Raw genomic sequence first — 17500 nt, forward strand, 5'->3', positions numbered from 1 at the left:
TGTTCAAAGTGTGGAATATTCATTTATATTCTCAGATGTCTCTCTGAGGAAAACAAATACAGGAATTTCACAGATAAACAAAAGAAAAACTAATTTACTTTATTTTACTTTAAATTACGAGTCATCCTATGGCCGTCTTCTACAACAAAAACAATTAATTACACCAACACACACACAGTTTCCCCAAAAGCAGACAAGTTTCTCAGATGCCTTCGGGGTGGAACAAGCGTGCCACTTCTGAAATTACTTCCCTTGCCCTCCCCCAAAAATGCCAACCAATTCAAATGTAAGTTTGATTGGAGGTCGGTAATGGGTGCGGCAGAGACACGCAAGGCTAATGTCCTCCTGCCCTGAGTTCTGTAAAATTAGAAATAGTTCTTTGGTAATTTACTAACTGGCATCATTCTGATTTCCGGAGAGAAGATGTTCTCGACTTCATCACGTGACTGAACTTAGCTACCTTGTCGGATGATGACTGACTTTCTTTTCCTTTTAGAAATATGGATTACAGTGAAAATATTCCTCAGTCAAAAAATTATATATTGTATCTGAGGGAAGAGCACCAGTTACTTATTAATTCAAATTTAGGGATGTAGGGCGACTTGGTGACAGCGTTACAAACACTTTAGGAAATGAAGCCAGTTAGAAGTAACGAGAGGCGATTTTCACCTGGGGAAACTCGCGGGAGAAAATGAGGTAGTCTCGCCAGAAAGAAGCCGAGTTTTTGGCATAGTTTTGAAAAATATTTTCCGGGGTAGATTAAGGACTGAATTTGGGGAATTATGTTTTCTTTATATATAGATATCAAGTAGAGAAAACAGTCCTTGGATTGGTTAAGTTTAGGGGACGCTATATCAAGTTATTACAAAGATTTTTACGGTTTTGGGTTGGGCTGCTGTGAGCAGCCTTCAATACCTAGTATGAGAGGGATTGATGGCTGCTCCCAGCCGCCCCAAGACCGGAAAGGGTTAAAGACCAACGGAAGGATGGAGACTGACCTTTCATTATCAGTCACCACTTTTAAGTTCCTTTGAGACCGTTAAAGCAAAATTTTGTTACCTCCAATTCCCTTCAACTTCTCTTGAGGCTTAGAATTGTTTTTGGGATAGTTTTAAGGTGATTTCCAGCCCACGATTTCTGAGTATCCTCAAATAATAATAATAATAATAATAACAAAGGACTGGCACAACAAACCAATGCACGGACAATACATGAGACAGACGAAAGAACTAGCCAGCGATGACACGTGGCAATGGTTACAGAAGGGAGAGCTCAAGAAGGATAACAGCGGCACAAGAACCAGGCCCTAAGAACCAGATATGTTCAAAGAACGATAAATGGAAATAAAATCTCTCCCATATGTAGGATTTGCAATACGAAAAATGAAACCATAAACCACATAGCAAGCGAATGTCCGGCACTTGCACAGAACCAGTACAAAAAGAGTCATGATTCAGTGGCAAAAGCCCTCCACTGGAGCCTGTGCAAGAAACGTAAGCTACCTTGCAGTAATAAGTGGTACGAGCACCAACCTGAGGGAGTGATAGAAAACGATCAGGCAAAGATCCTCTGGGACTATGGTATCAGAACAGATAGGGTGATAAAGCGCAAATAGACCAGACGTGACGTTGATTGAAAAAATCAAGAAGAAAGTATCACTCATTGATGTCACAATACCATGGGACACCAGAGTTGAAGAGAAAGAGAGGGAAAAAATGGATAAGTAACAAGACCTGAAAATAGAAATAAGATGGATATGGAATATGCCAGTGGAAATTGTACCCATAACCATAGGAACACTAGGCACGATCCCAAGATCCCTGAAAAGGAATCTAGAAAAACTAGAGGCTGAAGTAGCTCCAGGACTCATGCAAAAGAGTGTGATCCTAGAAACGGCGTACATAGTAAGAAAAGTGATGGACTCTTAAGGAAGCAGGATGCAACCCGGAACCCCACACTATAAATACCACCTAGTCGAATTGGAGGACTGTGATAGACCCCCCCGCAAAAAAAAAAAAATAATAATAATAATGGTTAGAAAATCCACAATCATATATTAAAAAATATTTATATTTCTCTTGACACTGATGAGGAACACCGTTCAGGTGTTTGAAAGTCTATTCTATTTTTACATAGAAATATATATATATATATTTTGAAATATGATTGTGGATTTTTTAACAATTTGTTTCACGAGACTGTGAATTTCTTAATAATAATAATAATAATAATAATAATAATAATAATAATAATAATAATAATAAATGTTCCTGCTGCAGGCGGCTCCTCCTAAAGCTTTGCATGCCGGGGTGCTGTTGCGTTATAAGGTCTGCATGCCGGATATTTGTGTATGCTGGAAACAGACCTTCTTTCAAACAAGTTTTATTAAAAATAATGGCAGAATTTACAGAATTGATTCTGTACAATATTCTTTCAATTCTCCTTATGATTTGCCTTTCTGGCACGCTGGTATCTGTTCGCTGCTTGGAATAAAGCCCAGCCCTTGCCAAATAATTCATCGTGCTGGTAGGTCGTCAACGGAAATTTCGGGCGGGCTTGGTGTTATCAAAAGCAAACTGGTTATCAGGGACAGGCTGGGGTCGTCAACAGTATACAGGTGCGTTCGTATTTCGGGAACAGGCCCTAGTCGCAGGGGTCTATCCGGCATTTCTTGTTATTTCTTCGTTTCTAGTTTTTAAAAGGCGTCTACATGTTTCGGCCACCTCGTTTGGCCATCTTCGGGACGGGATCGCTGAGTGCAATGGTCTGTGTCAGATGTATTCACGCTATTTATTGCATTTCGGGGTGGCTTTTGAAGAAACGGGTATCCTCACTTTTCATTGGGCAATACCTGCGACGTCACGAGCGATGTCATTAGGGGGCCCGTTGCTGGTTGGCTGTCCTCTTCGTGGGCGGAGCCTCATCCTTATTGGTGATGGTGGAGGTCCCCTCGAAGGGCGTGCTACCAGGTCGTCCTCAGGGCGAGAGCTTGAGCTGCGATCACCCTCAGTGTTACTAGGGACGTCCTCAGGATGAGAGCTAACGCTTCTATCATCCTCAGGATCCCTCGGGTGCGATGGTCGTTGTGGGGCGGTGTCTGCTGCTCTCCTGACGGCGGTGGGGAGGAGGAAGGTCTCCTGTGTGACGTTCAAACTGGGCTTCTCCCTCCCGATGTGCAACGCTTCTAAGATTCGCAAACGACGTAGATCGGGTGCTTGGTCGATAACCTCAAAGTTACCGACGATGTCGTTGCGGCGGATTCTTTTATTAAGTGCAGTCCTTGCATGATTAAATACTGCTCCTTCCTGCGCGTGACAGGAGATCCTCTTGGAGAGGCGCATTGACGTCATCCCGATGTAAGTTCCGAGGCATCCTCGGATTGGGCACGTGTATCTGTAAATGACGTTCGTCCTCTTCAAGGGATCCTGCAACGGTGCGGGGTTATTTTTCATAATAAGACTGCATGTTTTTTTACTTGTATAAAATATGATCAAGTTGATCTGGTTGTTGTTGTCGGTCGGGGAAACGTGATTCCTGATTATTTCCCGTAGGGCTCGCTCGTCTTCTTTATATCGCCGATTTACCATCGAATATAGCCGTGATGGCCGTCTTCCCTTCCTGGACGTCCTGGTTGAACAGAAGGAGGGTGCGTTCGCTACAAGGGTTTACACGAAGCCCATGAACCTGGGAATGTGTCTGAACGGCGAGAGTGAATGCCCTGAACGCTATAAGGACACCACCATCAGCGCCTACGTCAGGAGAGCTCTTTCCCATTGCTCAACATGGGCAGACACCCATAAGGAGATGGAACGTGCAGCCCAGGTCCTAGTAAACAACGGACACACCAACCGAAGCATCCAGAACGTCTTCAGGAAGAGCATAGAAAAATGGTACCTACAGGAACCCCGCCCAGACCCCCAGCAGAAAATTAATTTTTTCTATAAGGGCACCTTCCATCGGCGACGCCTTTTAAAAACTAGAAACGAAGAAATAACAAGAAATACCGGATAGACCCCTGACGACTACGGCCTGTTCCCGACCTACGAAACGCACCTGTATACCTGTTGACGACCCCAGCCTGTCCCTGATAACCAGTTTGCTTTTGATAACACCAGCCCGCCCGAAATTTCCGTTGACGACCTACAGCACGATGAATATTGGACAGCTGCTTTATAATACCAGCATGCCAGAGGGGCAAATCATAAGGAGAATTGAAAGAATATTGTACAAAATCAATTCTGTGAATTCTGCCACTATTTTTAATAAAACTTGTTTGAAAGAAGGTCTGTTTCCAGCATACACAAATATCCGGCATGCAGACCCCACAACGCAACAGCACCCCGGCATGCGAAGCTTTAGGAGGAGCCGCCTGCAGCAGGAACTAGAATCCAAAGACCAAGAGAAAGCCACACTCATCAATGAAAGGGCGCAACTCTTCGTCAAATGGAATAATAATAATAATAATAATAATTTATCTGTTATGGTAGTTTTATTGTGTTATAAGTCTTTTTCTTTTGTAGTTTTGGTTTGTATTTGTTTCTTTTTTAGTTTTGTTATATGGGGGTATCCTTCATCTACACCGCATTTGAGTTTGAATCTCTCTTAGGAACTCATGTTTATTTTGTTGTAGAATATTTAATTATTCTGGACGTCTTGCTGAATTCTCATTTCATTTCATTCAATTCCTTTTCCTTTAATTCACTTTCTCAGGAGGCTTTCGACGTGAATTTGTTTCCTTTGAATTCTGGGCAAGTTAAACACCACGTTTCTCTTTCTGAATTATTATTGTAACACACACACAAATTCACTGTCACAGGGTAACCGGAGTATCAACCGATACAAATTATGCGTCCAGAGGTGAGTTCTTAACTAAACTTCTCTTTCGATTCAACTGAGGTCTGGACTCGTTCTCGAATTCTGGCTCCACCTTCTTTTTTTTTACTGGAGAGCACCTTAATTCTTCGTAATTGGGTAATATTGTCCGCCTACTACTTCCGGTGCGGCCCTTTGACGAATCAGTGTATGCTGTTAGCAGTTGTTACCACCCACTTGTTGGGTCACACTTCAATACTAACAGCTTGCATCATCGATTTATGTTGTGTCTCACTCGATTCCTTTCTTGTGTCTTTATGAGTGTCGCAGTTCAAACATCCTGGTTTGCGTTCCTTTTCTACCTCCCTCTCGCCTTAATTAATCTACCATAACTCTACTGGTAGATTTTCCTAGCTAATATATTCCCACATAACTATTCATATAGACTTCTGCACTTCTTAACATATCATCATGCTTACATTATTTAAAAGTTGACTAGTTGAGGCAATTACTTAGAAGTTAATTCTAAAACGGACTCCCTTTTAATTTCTGTGTGACTGACGTTTGGTTCTGGAAGTTTGAATGAGCTTATGAAACGTTTCCATTAACATTCTTGTGGAATTTGTTGCTTTCAGATTGTGAAGCGACTGTAGATTCCAATATAATATGTTCCAAGTGTTTTGATTATTATCACTTTTTCTTCTAGATGTTCTCAGTTCCGTTGGATATTTATATACCCTTTGTCTTTAAACAATATATCAGACATTCTGAAATAAATTGTGAGTGGTTTCAATATTAATTACTTGAATTTTCTTTTCAGACTAGTGATCAGTCCCATATGATTTAATTCATTTACAGGGATCAAAGCATCATAAGCTCCATACATAAGTATTTATCTTTCTATCTGCGTTAGAGAGAGAGAGAGAGAGAGAGAGAGAGAGAGAGAGAGAGAGAGAGAAGTGCGTATAGTTCAGGGATGCTGTGAAATCAGGTTCAGTCGACCCCAGGGATTGAAATGACAGGGAAGGTCATTTGAAAAAAAAAAAAAACAAAAAAAAAAACAAAAGGGTATCTTGAAGTCTCTGCATCGGTTTTAGGAATCATACTGAGATCCAATCTGCGCATGCGCTAGGTTGCGGTATACTAGATTTTCTCCTACAAAACAAAATTGATATCATACTCGTAGTTTTTAATTCAATGTACATGTCTGCTAAAACCAATGTAAGAATAAACATTGCTTTTATTCAGTATTTATATATCAAGCTTTTATTCAGTATTTGTATATTAACTATATTGCAATGAAAACAGATCTGTGCTTCTATAAAGCTAATCGAAATCGAGAATTTATCTGTGGATGCACAAGTCATAAAAAGGTATTTTTATACCATTGTATACAGTTTTAAATGTTATCCCTCAACTTTACAAAAATCTTTTTAGTTATAGGTGATATATAAGTTCAGTCAAATGTATTAAATATATGAGAGTTATTATTTATTCATTTCATTTTTTATGAGCTAAATGACTGTTATATACATACTTGTGTATATGTATAGGCATATGAATTTTTATCACGTCCACGAGAGCACGAAATTAACTAAAGATTCCCCTTCGGTTAACATGTATGAAAATATATTAATTCAAGTAGAGCGAATTGGTATTATAGGACATTTGTAGCTTAATGCACGTATATGTATATATACGTATATATATATATATATATATATATATATATATATATATATATATATATATATATATATATATATATATTTGTGTGTGTGTGTGTGTGTCACAAAGAATGTACCGTACGTCATCTAATTAACGTTATCTTAATTATTAATCTCCCTTACACAAACAACTCTGACTATCAAGTCCCCGTTAATTGTTTCACCAAATAACTTGGATAGAGCCTAGATACACTAACGATGCAATGTACTTTTACTACGAATGGCTACCAGCCATCGCAGGAAGTCGAGGTTACGTCATGCTAAGAAGGTTCTTGATACCAGTAGGTTGGATTTCCACGGGGTCTCTCTTGGCGGCAGAGCTTCCTGTAACTCCTCTCCTGTGGGCTATTGTCTGTCAAATTCATTTGGGCTAACAACATCAACATACATGTGCGGTGAACGTTCCTTTAAATCTTCCTGAGTTGCTAAATTGGTAAACAACAAGAAAACGAGAGAGAGAGAGAGAGAGAGAGAGAGAGAGAGAGAGAGAGAGAGAGAGAGCTTAGTCTTAATAGCAATGTTATATATCAGTAATATTGGGCAGCTACTAAACGCTCATATAGTTGCTTCATAAACTGGTTGAAACAAGTCATAATCTGGCATAGTTGCTTCGAGTTTTGTTATAGTTAGTCATACTCTGGTATAGTTTCTTCATATTCCGGTGCAGCTGCTTCATACTCTGGCATAGTTGCTTCATACCCTGGCACAGTTGCTTCATACTCTGGTGGGGTCACACGAAACCGGTTGAAATGCCCTTTTATGCCGTATTGGTTCAAGAAGTTTCCAGTCGATCCCAATGTCATCACATACAGCCTCCCGGTGACGTCATGGGATATACGTTGAAGCTCTGGGATTTCCCGAAGAAGCAAATTTCCCCTATTTAGGTGTTAATGCTTTCTAATCTTATTTTCTCCTTATAACTTTAGGAAAATTATGCTTTTTCCTGATTTTAAGGATATCTCCGATATCTCCTGTGCACGTTAAGTAGAAATATATTGAGAATTTTAGGAATTGGAATGGGATATCTCCTTTAAGGGATTATAAAATAAGATAAATATTGAATGAAGAAGATTTTATACGCACAATTTTATAAGTGCAGTAATAGTACTAAGGTAATTCAAGAAATCTATCCTATTTGCGCAATTTCATGCTCTTTCCTTTCGTTAAATTCCAATTTGCAAGTAAAACTTAACATGAGCAATAGGCTTACACTCGTAACCTTAGTGACTGTAACAGATTTGCGAAAGCAAATATATTAGATATAATAAAAGATTGAGTCCATAGGCAGTAAAACAGTTTAGGCTCTGGCGTGATGGAAATTAACACTGCCGGACGTACGATAACATCCTGTCTCGGCTCTTCAGTGTGTCTTGAGTAAATCCTACTCTACCGCCAGTGTTATCGTGGAGAAAAGATCTGCTGCAAAATGATAACACCTTTACTTGTGTCGACTTTCATTTTAGTGGCTCAAGGAAGAAGTAAGTTCACATTTATTTTTGATATCATTTGAAAACATATGTTTAGGTGCTACTAAAGTGAAAAATGTGTTTCAACTTTCACACAGTGCTTGGAAGTTCATCCGATAAGAAACCCTTCCTTCCCTGACATTTACGGTTCGTATACGTATATGAGTTCCTTTTACGTCCAAGACTGCTATCGTTATCGACACGAAAAGGGACAAGATTATTTACCTGACAATTGAGGTTCCATTAGATACTAGACTCATATACACAACAGTTTGGTTGAGTCTAGTCTAACGTACACAACTACCATGTCCTAGTAAAGTTATAACATATTGTTTTACACGACTGTTTTTCTAGTGTGATGGAATCGTGCATTGCAGCAGAATTAGTCACGGTCATGGACGTAGAGTGTTGGTGCAAGCGAGTGGGGTTGGTGTTTGTCGTTGCTGGTTGGAGGCCATGGAAGAGGATTTTAGTGAGAAATTGAGTGTTACTGTAATTCTATGGAATTATTTCTCTCACAATCGTTTATGTGAACATTTGTTTAAGGAGCAAGTGATTGCCCAGGAAACATCACAATGCCTATACATGTGTCAAAATAATAAATGCAGGGTAATTTACTCACAAAACAGCTTAGGCATTGCAGTTGCGTGAATAACAAATATTCTCTCTCTCTCTCTCTCTCTCTCTCTCTCTCTCTCTCTCTCTCTCTCTCTCTCTCTCTCTCTGCCTTCTAGGACAACAGACCTTGGTCAAGTTACCTTAGGCAGCTTCAGTTGTTCAACACATTATTCATTGTCATGATCACAATCTCAGTGATGCGTAGCCGGTTCTTAAGAATAAAAGCAGTGACTCATTCAATTTATAGAGTAAACATGGAATCGTTTATCCCATTATCCATTAATTTTTTTTCATTACTGTCTATCAATCAGTCCATCAAATTATCCATTTTGTAAACCTATGAAAACACCGTCTTATTTGCAAAAACTGGTAGGACAGGTTATTATTTTCTGTAGCTAATGTTTGCGTTTGTTTTACGTGTGTATCCACTAAAACCAGCTACCGAGCAACAAGGCAATAATTAAGATGTCACTCAGCCGTGTTATTTGGGTGTAATTTCACGCTGTAACTTAGTGTGTCACACTGAAATGATAATTTTAATTGATGATATTGCTTGCATAAGAAATTTTATATTAGAGATGAAGTGTAAGAGGCTTAAAACTTGAGTGACACTGTGTTACAGCGATCGCATGGCTATATTTAATGGCAGCTTTCAAAATAAAGTTGACTGCCGTACGTAATTACGTTTGTATACAATTACGCTATTATATGTTGCCATACTTTACGAAATATATCGTTCGGATCGTTTTTATTTTTTCATTTTCCATACAATAATTAGTGTGAGAAAATTTTTTTATAATATGAAAATTGGAATCTATTATAACCCGTAAAAAATAAAGCTGCAGGAAAAATCTGGTTTTATGCAAGTTTTTAAGTATTTTGTCCGAATTATTATGAAATATTTCACTATGTTTAGATAGGAACAGGCTAACCAACCGTGTCAACAGATTGTTTGTAGTATGCTGTTCGGTTGGCACGCTTGGAACAGAATTTTGAGAAGACTAAAAATAGTGTTGATGCACGGTAACATAAATCTTATATATGCCAGTTTTCTTTTTAACATCATAAAAACGGCTAATTGAAAGAATACTTTAATAAACACGAAGGAGAATTCAGATTACCAAAGAAGGACATTGGAAATATTGTTTTCTATTTTATTTTATTCTATTTTTTTTTTTATAAGTGAATGGTTTACTGCGAGTCACATAGGCCTAGAATGATCGAAACTGGTAACGGCATATGTGAACGAAGCGATAGGTGTTTTTGGGAGTTACACTAAATATCAGGGTGTGAATACCATTAATAAACTGAAACTGGCTAGAAATCGCACTCTTACTAATTATATGGGATAAACATAATTTACTGTTGTTTTTCTCTACTTTTCTTCGGAAGAATATATTGACTTATCTTTAGGGGGAGTTGCTCTTTAATTATATTCTGAAGCATTTATTGAACTTTTATTAGGTGATATTTTTTACTAAATGAAATTTTTTAATGTAACGTTTCAACCTCTTGCACACTATCAATATTATCTACCAACCACCTATTACGGATATAATAATATATGGAAATACATTTTTGTTTTTCTGTTTTACCTTATTATGGATAATGTAAACATTTTAATCTCAAGGAGTGACTACTTCAGTCCTCAGCCATACGGTTTCAGAATCAGACCATTCAACACGGAAATGATCAATTATATATTTGGCATAACGGCTGTAAAAGAACACTTTATGGTTACAAAATTCGAATACCATACACATGCTTATAAACAAAATCATCCTGCATATTATAGGAGTCTGCGCATTTCACAGAACAGACAAGGACCATTAGGCCTAGCCAAACATTTACATTTTTTATTTTGATTATGGTGAATAAATAAAATATAAACAATCGTTTTGTTTTTGTATAGGCAAAATATTAGCCCCACAACTTTGAGTGCTAAAATAAGAGCCTTTTCACACAAAAAAAAAAATTGTTAGACCAAGTTACAAGAAAAAGTTAAAACCACAATTATTAAAGAAGAAACACACAAAAGAGCATAATGATTTTAGTTTCCTTTAAACAATGTTATTTAGATCGCCTGCCATAATGAACATTAGCGAGTGACTCGGTTTTTTTGTTTTATAGTTAGCCAGTCGTGTGCAGGAAAAGGATCTTGTTCTAGGGTAACCTGTAACAAGTTAACAGAAACTTTTCAATCATAGCACATCATGCACCTGCGCGGCCAGGCGAATAGTTGCCAGATACCGCTTGTTGAATATTTCCGCGATATATATTATATATATATATATATATATATACTATATATATATATATATATAGTCAGAAACATTAAAACCACTGATGCAATTCTTTGTAACGTGAGTAGGTACTACCCTTTGCTACTTCATTGACAATATTTCAAGGTCTCCGTTTGACAGCTGGAAAAGCAATAACACTGTTATAACGAATCGAGTGGGGTTTATTGTTTTAAGTGAAAGTTTTTGCCTTAGTTTGTTTTATTTTACCCAAACGGAAGGCGGGTTTGTATGTACGTATGTGAATGTATGTATGTGAAGCCATTTGGCATACAATACGACAGTATAAATAGCTTCTTAAGGGGGACCACTGACTATACGTACACATTTCGGCCAGGAGTAAACGAGCCATTCTTGGGGCCACAGAGTGGCTCGTGCACTTCGTTTATCAGATGATGATACTAACTGAACTTTTGTGATTTAGTTGCACAACACTTTCATGCTGCAGGCTATAATCGTCTTTAATTCAGAATGCAACGGTAGACAACTAAAGAGTGAAATATTGAATAATAAAATAAATAAATAATATATATATATATATATATATATATATGTATATATATATATATATATATATCTATATATATATATATATATATATATACATACATAATACATATACATACATACACACACACACACACACACACACACACACATATATATATATATATATATATATATATATATATATATATATATATATAATAGGCAGAGGTTTCTCTAAACCCAACAATACAATGAAGGCTGGGGAAGAACACTAACAGGTCAAGAAACTCATTTATTATGTGCAACGTTTCGAAGCCAACCACAGGCCTCATTTTCGAGCTACAAAGTAACAATACCTTATTAGTAAAAGAAAGTTAAGTTACAATATTAAAATACAATATAAGGTACAATAATGCAATCACAGTTAAAAATACGAATAAGGACCAACCGTAGAGTGTGGAGAGGTACGGACTAACCTAAAAAGCGTAAACATTTCACGAGAGGTAAAGAGGTGGAGACTTGGCTTGGGTGTTCAGTGAGGGGGGCCATTTTTTTTAATAAACAATGATTCATTAATTGTTAAAATCTTGTGATTAGTGGCTATGCCCAAGACCTTCAAGTTCTTGTACTGAATGGAATACCTACATTTATCGGAGGTTAAACACACACACGTATATGTATATATATATATATATGTATATATATATTATATATATATATATATCTATATATTATTATATATATATATATAATGAATGTATGTACTATGTATACATATATTTATATGTATCTATGCATGTATATATAACTGAGGTTGCGATTATGCACAGAAATAAAAAAAAAATTTAATGTAGGTGAATGAAAAACCAAGCCGAGTCAAGAGGAAGTCATGATAAATGAGAATTATTTCGCATATATTTATATAGTATATGTATACATGTATACATACATGTGTAGTTGTATTTATATCATCATCATCATCATCAGCCGTTGTTAGTCCGCTGGAGGACAAAGGCCTCAGACATTCCACTCCCTTCCGTTCATGGTCTTTCTTATGCCATTCTGTACCTGTCAATCCATCGTCTTCTCTTCCTTCCCCTGCTTCGTTTGTAATCGTTTATATATGTGTATATATATATATATATATATATATATATATATATATATATATATATATATATATATATAAATATAAATATGCATGCATACACATAAATGTTTATGTATGTACATATATATCAGACCACGATTCACAAATGCTACAGCATTGCCCCATAACATACTCTATGGCGGAAGAATTCAGCATTTCAAGATTTTTCGAGAACTGCTTGGATATGGCGGTTCCATCAGACCCGCTGGATATGGCGATCTTGGAGGACCCGCTGGATATGGCGATCTCTGAGGACCGGCTGGATATGGCGGTCCCAGAGCTCACCAGGAGTTATTATGGCTTCCCAGAGGACCACCTAGACAACAATATGGAGGAACTGAATCTAGGCCTCCCAGAACGCCACCGATACCACAAAATGGAAGAGGTCGACCAAGGGGTGAAAGACCTAGGGGTGAACGACCCAGGGGTCAATGACCGCAGCAGTAAGAGGCCTCTGAGCTAGAAAAGCATGGCAGCCAAGTCTTGGGCAACCAGCGACTTGCCAAAAGTGCTACCCCAAGGGGGGGGGGGGGGTGAATGTTGGTTGGACACTTGCCTTCCTTGGGGAAGCACTTTGGGCCAAAAAGCTGTTTATTCACCCAAGAGAGCTTCTGAGGAAACATGGCGGCCAGGTCTTGGGCAAACAGCGGCTGGTTGCTCAAGACCTGGCCACTACGCTTCTTCAGAAGCTCTCTTGGGTGAACAAACAGCTGTTTAGGCCAAAGTGTTTCCCCTGGGGATGCAAGTGTCCCAACAACATTTGCCCCCCTTGGGGAAGCACTTTTGCCAAATCTCTGGTTGTCCAAGACCTGATCACAAACCTTTTTCCAGAAGCTCTCTTGGGTGAACAAAAAGCTGTTTGGGCCAGAGTATTTCCCCTGGGGAGGCAAGTGTCCCACTAACATTTTTCCCGCCTGGTTGCCCAAGACCTGGGCGACCAGTGACTTTGCAAAAGTTCTTCCCCAGAGAGGGCAAATGTTGGTTGGACACTTTGGGCCAAACAGCAGTTTGTTCACCCAAGAGAGTTTCTGAAAAAGCATGGTGGCCAGGTCTTGAGCAACTATCGACTTGGTATAGGTATAGGTCTGGGTATGGGTTGGGTGCAGACATGGGTTTGGGTATGCTACAGATATGGGTATGGGTATAGGTATGGGCATGGTACAGACATGCGTATAGGTATGCGCATGGATACGGGTATGGGTATAGGTATGTGTATGGTACAGATATGGTTATGGTACAAATATAGGTATGGCTATGATACAGATAGGGGTATGGAATGAGTATGGGTATAAATATGGGTATGACTATGTTTTGGATATGGGTATGGGTATGATACAGATATGGGTATGCATATAGTTACAGAGGTCCTTTATTCCTCAGTTCCAGACGTTGGTCTCTTGCGTCAGGGGAGCTGCTACGAGCACTCCTCCCCTGCCTACCAGCAGAACCGGTAGGTCCTCTATTCGTCAGTTCCAGAGGTCCTCTATTCTTCAGTCACAGAGGTCCTTTCTTCCTCACACTATTGGACTGTGGAACTGCCTCCTAGAAGTGGAACTTCTTTAGAAGTTCAAGCGAAGGTACAATACATTACTATTCTAATACTATTCTCCTTCCATTTTAATATATTTTTATTTATTTGTTAATATATCATTATATTTTTTCTCTTTATAATAAGTATTATCTCTTCTTTCTGTATTTCTCTTTACCTTCTCTTACTCTTCCTAATAAACACCATGACATTCTTTGGAAGACTAAAGAATTTTATGTCAATGGTGATGTGGTGGGCTTGTTCCAGATGAATAGGGTTCATCTTCTGGATAACAATAATGATAATATAGTTTCGACCAAAATCAAGAACATTTTTAAGACATCGACACAAACTTGTATTTGACGAGGACAAACCCGTGACAGCTTGGGTGACCCAAATACTCCGATACGAAGATATGTTCGCGTTTAGTCACATCGTTGTTATTGCGTTTGTAATTCATGCGGATAAGCCGCCGAGTTAAATGGGGAAATAAGTTCATTTTAGGCCAATATTCATTTATGAATAAGGACATGTAAAAAGCTAAAATAAATTACATGCTCCATCAACATCGCAATCGCCACAGAGAGGACATGAATTCAATCTCATACTCAGGAATATGTTTACCTGCATCGTTTATACAGCGAGTTTAATCAGCAAAATCCCTGAAGTATTACCTATAACATGAAAGACTAGATACATTGTATTATATAATTAAGTCTTGTTAGGAGCAAATATGAACTGCTTGTACTGAACTTTGAAATAGGCCTATCCGACAACTACTTTTCCTGACTTGATTATCGTACCAAATATGTTTTTTTTTTTTTTTTTTTTTTTTACAGAATAGACCTATCTGACAACTACTCTTTCCATTTTTCTCGAGTATCGTACCAAATATGAACATTTTATGTTGAATAGGCCTATCCGACAGCTTCTTTTCCCAAGCTTCTTATCGTAACAAATATGAACTGTTTTGTGTTGAAAAGGCCTATTCGACAACTACTTTTCCCAGCTTGATAATATGAGCTGTTTTTATGGGTAATAGGCCTAGCCGTCAACTGATTTTCCCAGCTTGATTATCGTACAAATATGAACCGATTTTGTAATGAATAGGCCTATCCGACAAATATTTTTCCCAGTCTTCTTGGTTATTCTGGATTATGTACCTTGCCATCCTGTACATGTACAGTAAAGGCAGTTTAGCTGTCGCTACTCATTAAAAGTAGTATGTTATGGCCTCCGAAGTCATGAAAAGGAGATAAACTCGGTTGTCTTTCTCAATGGCTGCCTCCGATTCCAGGCGGCGTATCTCGCTGGCGCGGCCAGTTTTTCCAACGAGAAGAACTTGGCCGGTGAAAGGTGAGTGATTATATTAGTCTATTAACTACACGAATGATGATCAAAAGGGCTTAGTGAAAACTGGTGAACGAGAATTGTAGTCTAAGGTGGAGGGCCGAGGTTGCTTTCTAAAATTTCAAACACAACACGAATGAACATAGGGTTGTAAAACACGATAATGCTGAAACGACTGTAGACATGATGAATGGAAGGGTTGGGATGTCGAGAGAAGAGAAGATGTAACAGGAAAATAACATGAGATATGAAATACTCCGAGGGTTAAAATCACACGCTTAAGAAATATGAAATATTGTTCATTTGGTGTACGAAAAATGTTTATATTTGGTAGGCAAATAGAATAATGAAGACTAATTTAATTCATACCATAATGTTTATGTGTTGCACGAATTTTTTTTTTTTTTCATCTGACAAACATATCAAAAGAAACCTAATTTCTCTTTTAATTTAATGTTAAATGACCCAGGGAATACTGACTACTGAAAGGCGAGCAATGAGTTACGTATTATTATTATTATTATTATTATTTTTTTTTTTTTTTTTTTTTTTTTGCTCTATCACAGTCCTCCAATTCGACTGGGTGGTATTTATAGTGTGGGGTTCCGGGTTGCATCCTGCCTCCTTAGGAGTCCATCACTTTTCTTACTATGTGTGCCGTTTCTAGGATCACACTCTTCTGCATGAGTCCTGGAGCTACTTCAGCCTCTAGTTTTTCTAGATTCCTTTTCAGGGATCTTGGGATCGTGCCTAGTGCTCCTATGATTATGGGTACGATTTCCACTGGCATTTCCCATATCCTTCCTATTTCTATTTTCAGATCTTGATACTTATCCATTTTTTCCCTCTCTTTCTCTTCGACTCTGGTGTCCCATGGTATTGCGACATCAATGAGTGATACTTTCTTCTTGACTTTGTCAATCAACGTCACGTCTGGTCTGTTAGCACGTATCACCCTATCCGTTCTGATACCATAGTCCCAGAGGATCTTTGCGTGATCGTTTTCTATCACTCCCTCAGGTTGGTGCTCGTACCACTTATTACTGCAAGGTAGCTGATGTTTCTTGCTCACATGGCTCCAGTGGAGGGCTTTTGCCACTGAATCATGCCTCTTTTTGTACTGGTTCTGTGCAAGTGCCGGACATTCGCTTGCTATGTGGTTTATGGTTTCATTTTTCGTATTGCACTTCCTACATATGGGAGAGATGTTATTTCCGTCTATCGTTCTTTGAACATATCTGGTTCTTAGGGCCTGATCTGTGCCGCTGTATCATTCCTTCAGTTTCCTTCTTTAGCTCTCCCCTCTGTAGCCATTGCCAATTGTCATCGCTGGCTAGTTCTTTAGTCTGTCTCATGTATTGTCCGTGCATTGGTTTGTTGTGCCAGTCCTCTGTTCTGTCTGTCTTTCTCCTGTCTCTGTATATTTCTGGGTCTTCGTCTACTTTTATTAGTCATTCTTCCCATGCACTCTTTAGCCACTCGTCTTCATTGGTTTTCAGATATTGCCCCAGTGCTCTGTTCTCGATGTTGACGCAGTCCTCTATACTTAGTAGTCCTCTCCCTCCTTCCTTTCGTGTTATGTATAGTCTGTCCGTATTTGCTCTTGGGTGTAGTGCTTTGTGTATTGTCATATGTTTCCTGGTTTTCTGATCTATGCTGTGGAGTTCTGCCTTCGTCCATTCGACTATTCCTGCGCTGTATCTGATTACTGGCACTGCCATGTGTTTTATGGCTTTTATCATATTTCCGGCGTTGAGTTTTGACTTGAGTATCGCCTTGAGTCTCTGCATATATTCTTTCCTGATCGTGTCCTTCATCTCTTGGTGTTTTATATCCCCTCCTTCCATTATTCCCAGGTATTTGTATCCTGTCTCATCTATGTGTTTGATGTTGCTCCCATCTGGTAGCTTTATCCCTTCAGTTCTCGTTACTTTGCCTTTTTGTATGTTGACTAAGGCGCATTTTTCTATTCCAAACTCCATCCTTACAGTCTGGATTAGGGTATCTATTTCCTTGATGCTCTTACCATACAGCTTGATGTCGTCCATGAACATCAGATG

The 17500-nt window shown here is 38.5% G+C and overlaps 2 protein-coding genes across 4 annotated transcripts in view; one reads left to right on the forward strand and one right to left on the reverse strand.

Moving 5' to 3' along the window:
• The window catches only part of LOC135208348 (small ribosomal subunit protein mS27-like), a 33906-nt gene extending 26564 nt beyond the window's left edge, over positions 1–7342 (reverse strand). The window contains exon 1 of the mRNA XM_064240451.1: positions 7176–7342. Within this exon, the coding sequence (XP_064096521.1) occupies positions 7176–7342 (167 nt within the window). The remainder of the gene's footprint in view (positions 1–7175) is intronic.
• Positions 7343–7857: 515 nt separating this feature from the next.
• Positions 7858–17500, forward strand: part of LOC135208781 (clotting factor G beta subunit-like) — a 27928-nt gene continuing 18285 nt past the window's right edge. Inside the window, exon 1 of one of the 3 annotated variants that reach the window (XM_064241300.1) lies at positions 7858–8017. In XM_064241300.1, coding sequence (XP_064097370.1) covers positions 7966–8017 — 52 coding nt within the window. In that variant the 5' untranslated portion in view covers positions 7858–7965. Of the gene's footprint in view, positions 8018–8367; positions 8478–14003; positions 14140–17500 lie in introns of those variants that run through there. The other 2 variants (XM_064241301.1, XM_064241302.1) reach the window with 2 other exon arrangements.

Source organism: Macrobrachium nipponense, chromosome 35, assembly GCF_015104395.2.
Source record: "Macrobrachium nipponense isolate FS-2020 chromosome 35, ASM1510439v2, whole genome shotgun sequence".
NCBI classification, from domain to species: domain Eukaryota; kingdom Metazoa; phylum Arthropoda; class Malacostraca; order Decapoda; family Palaemonidae; genus Macrobrachium; species Macrobrachium nipponense.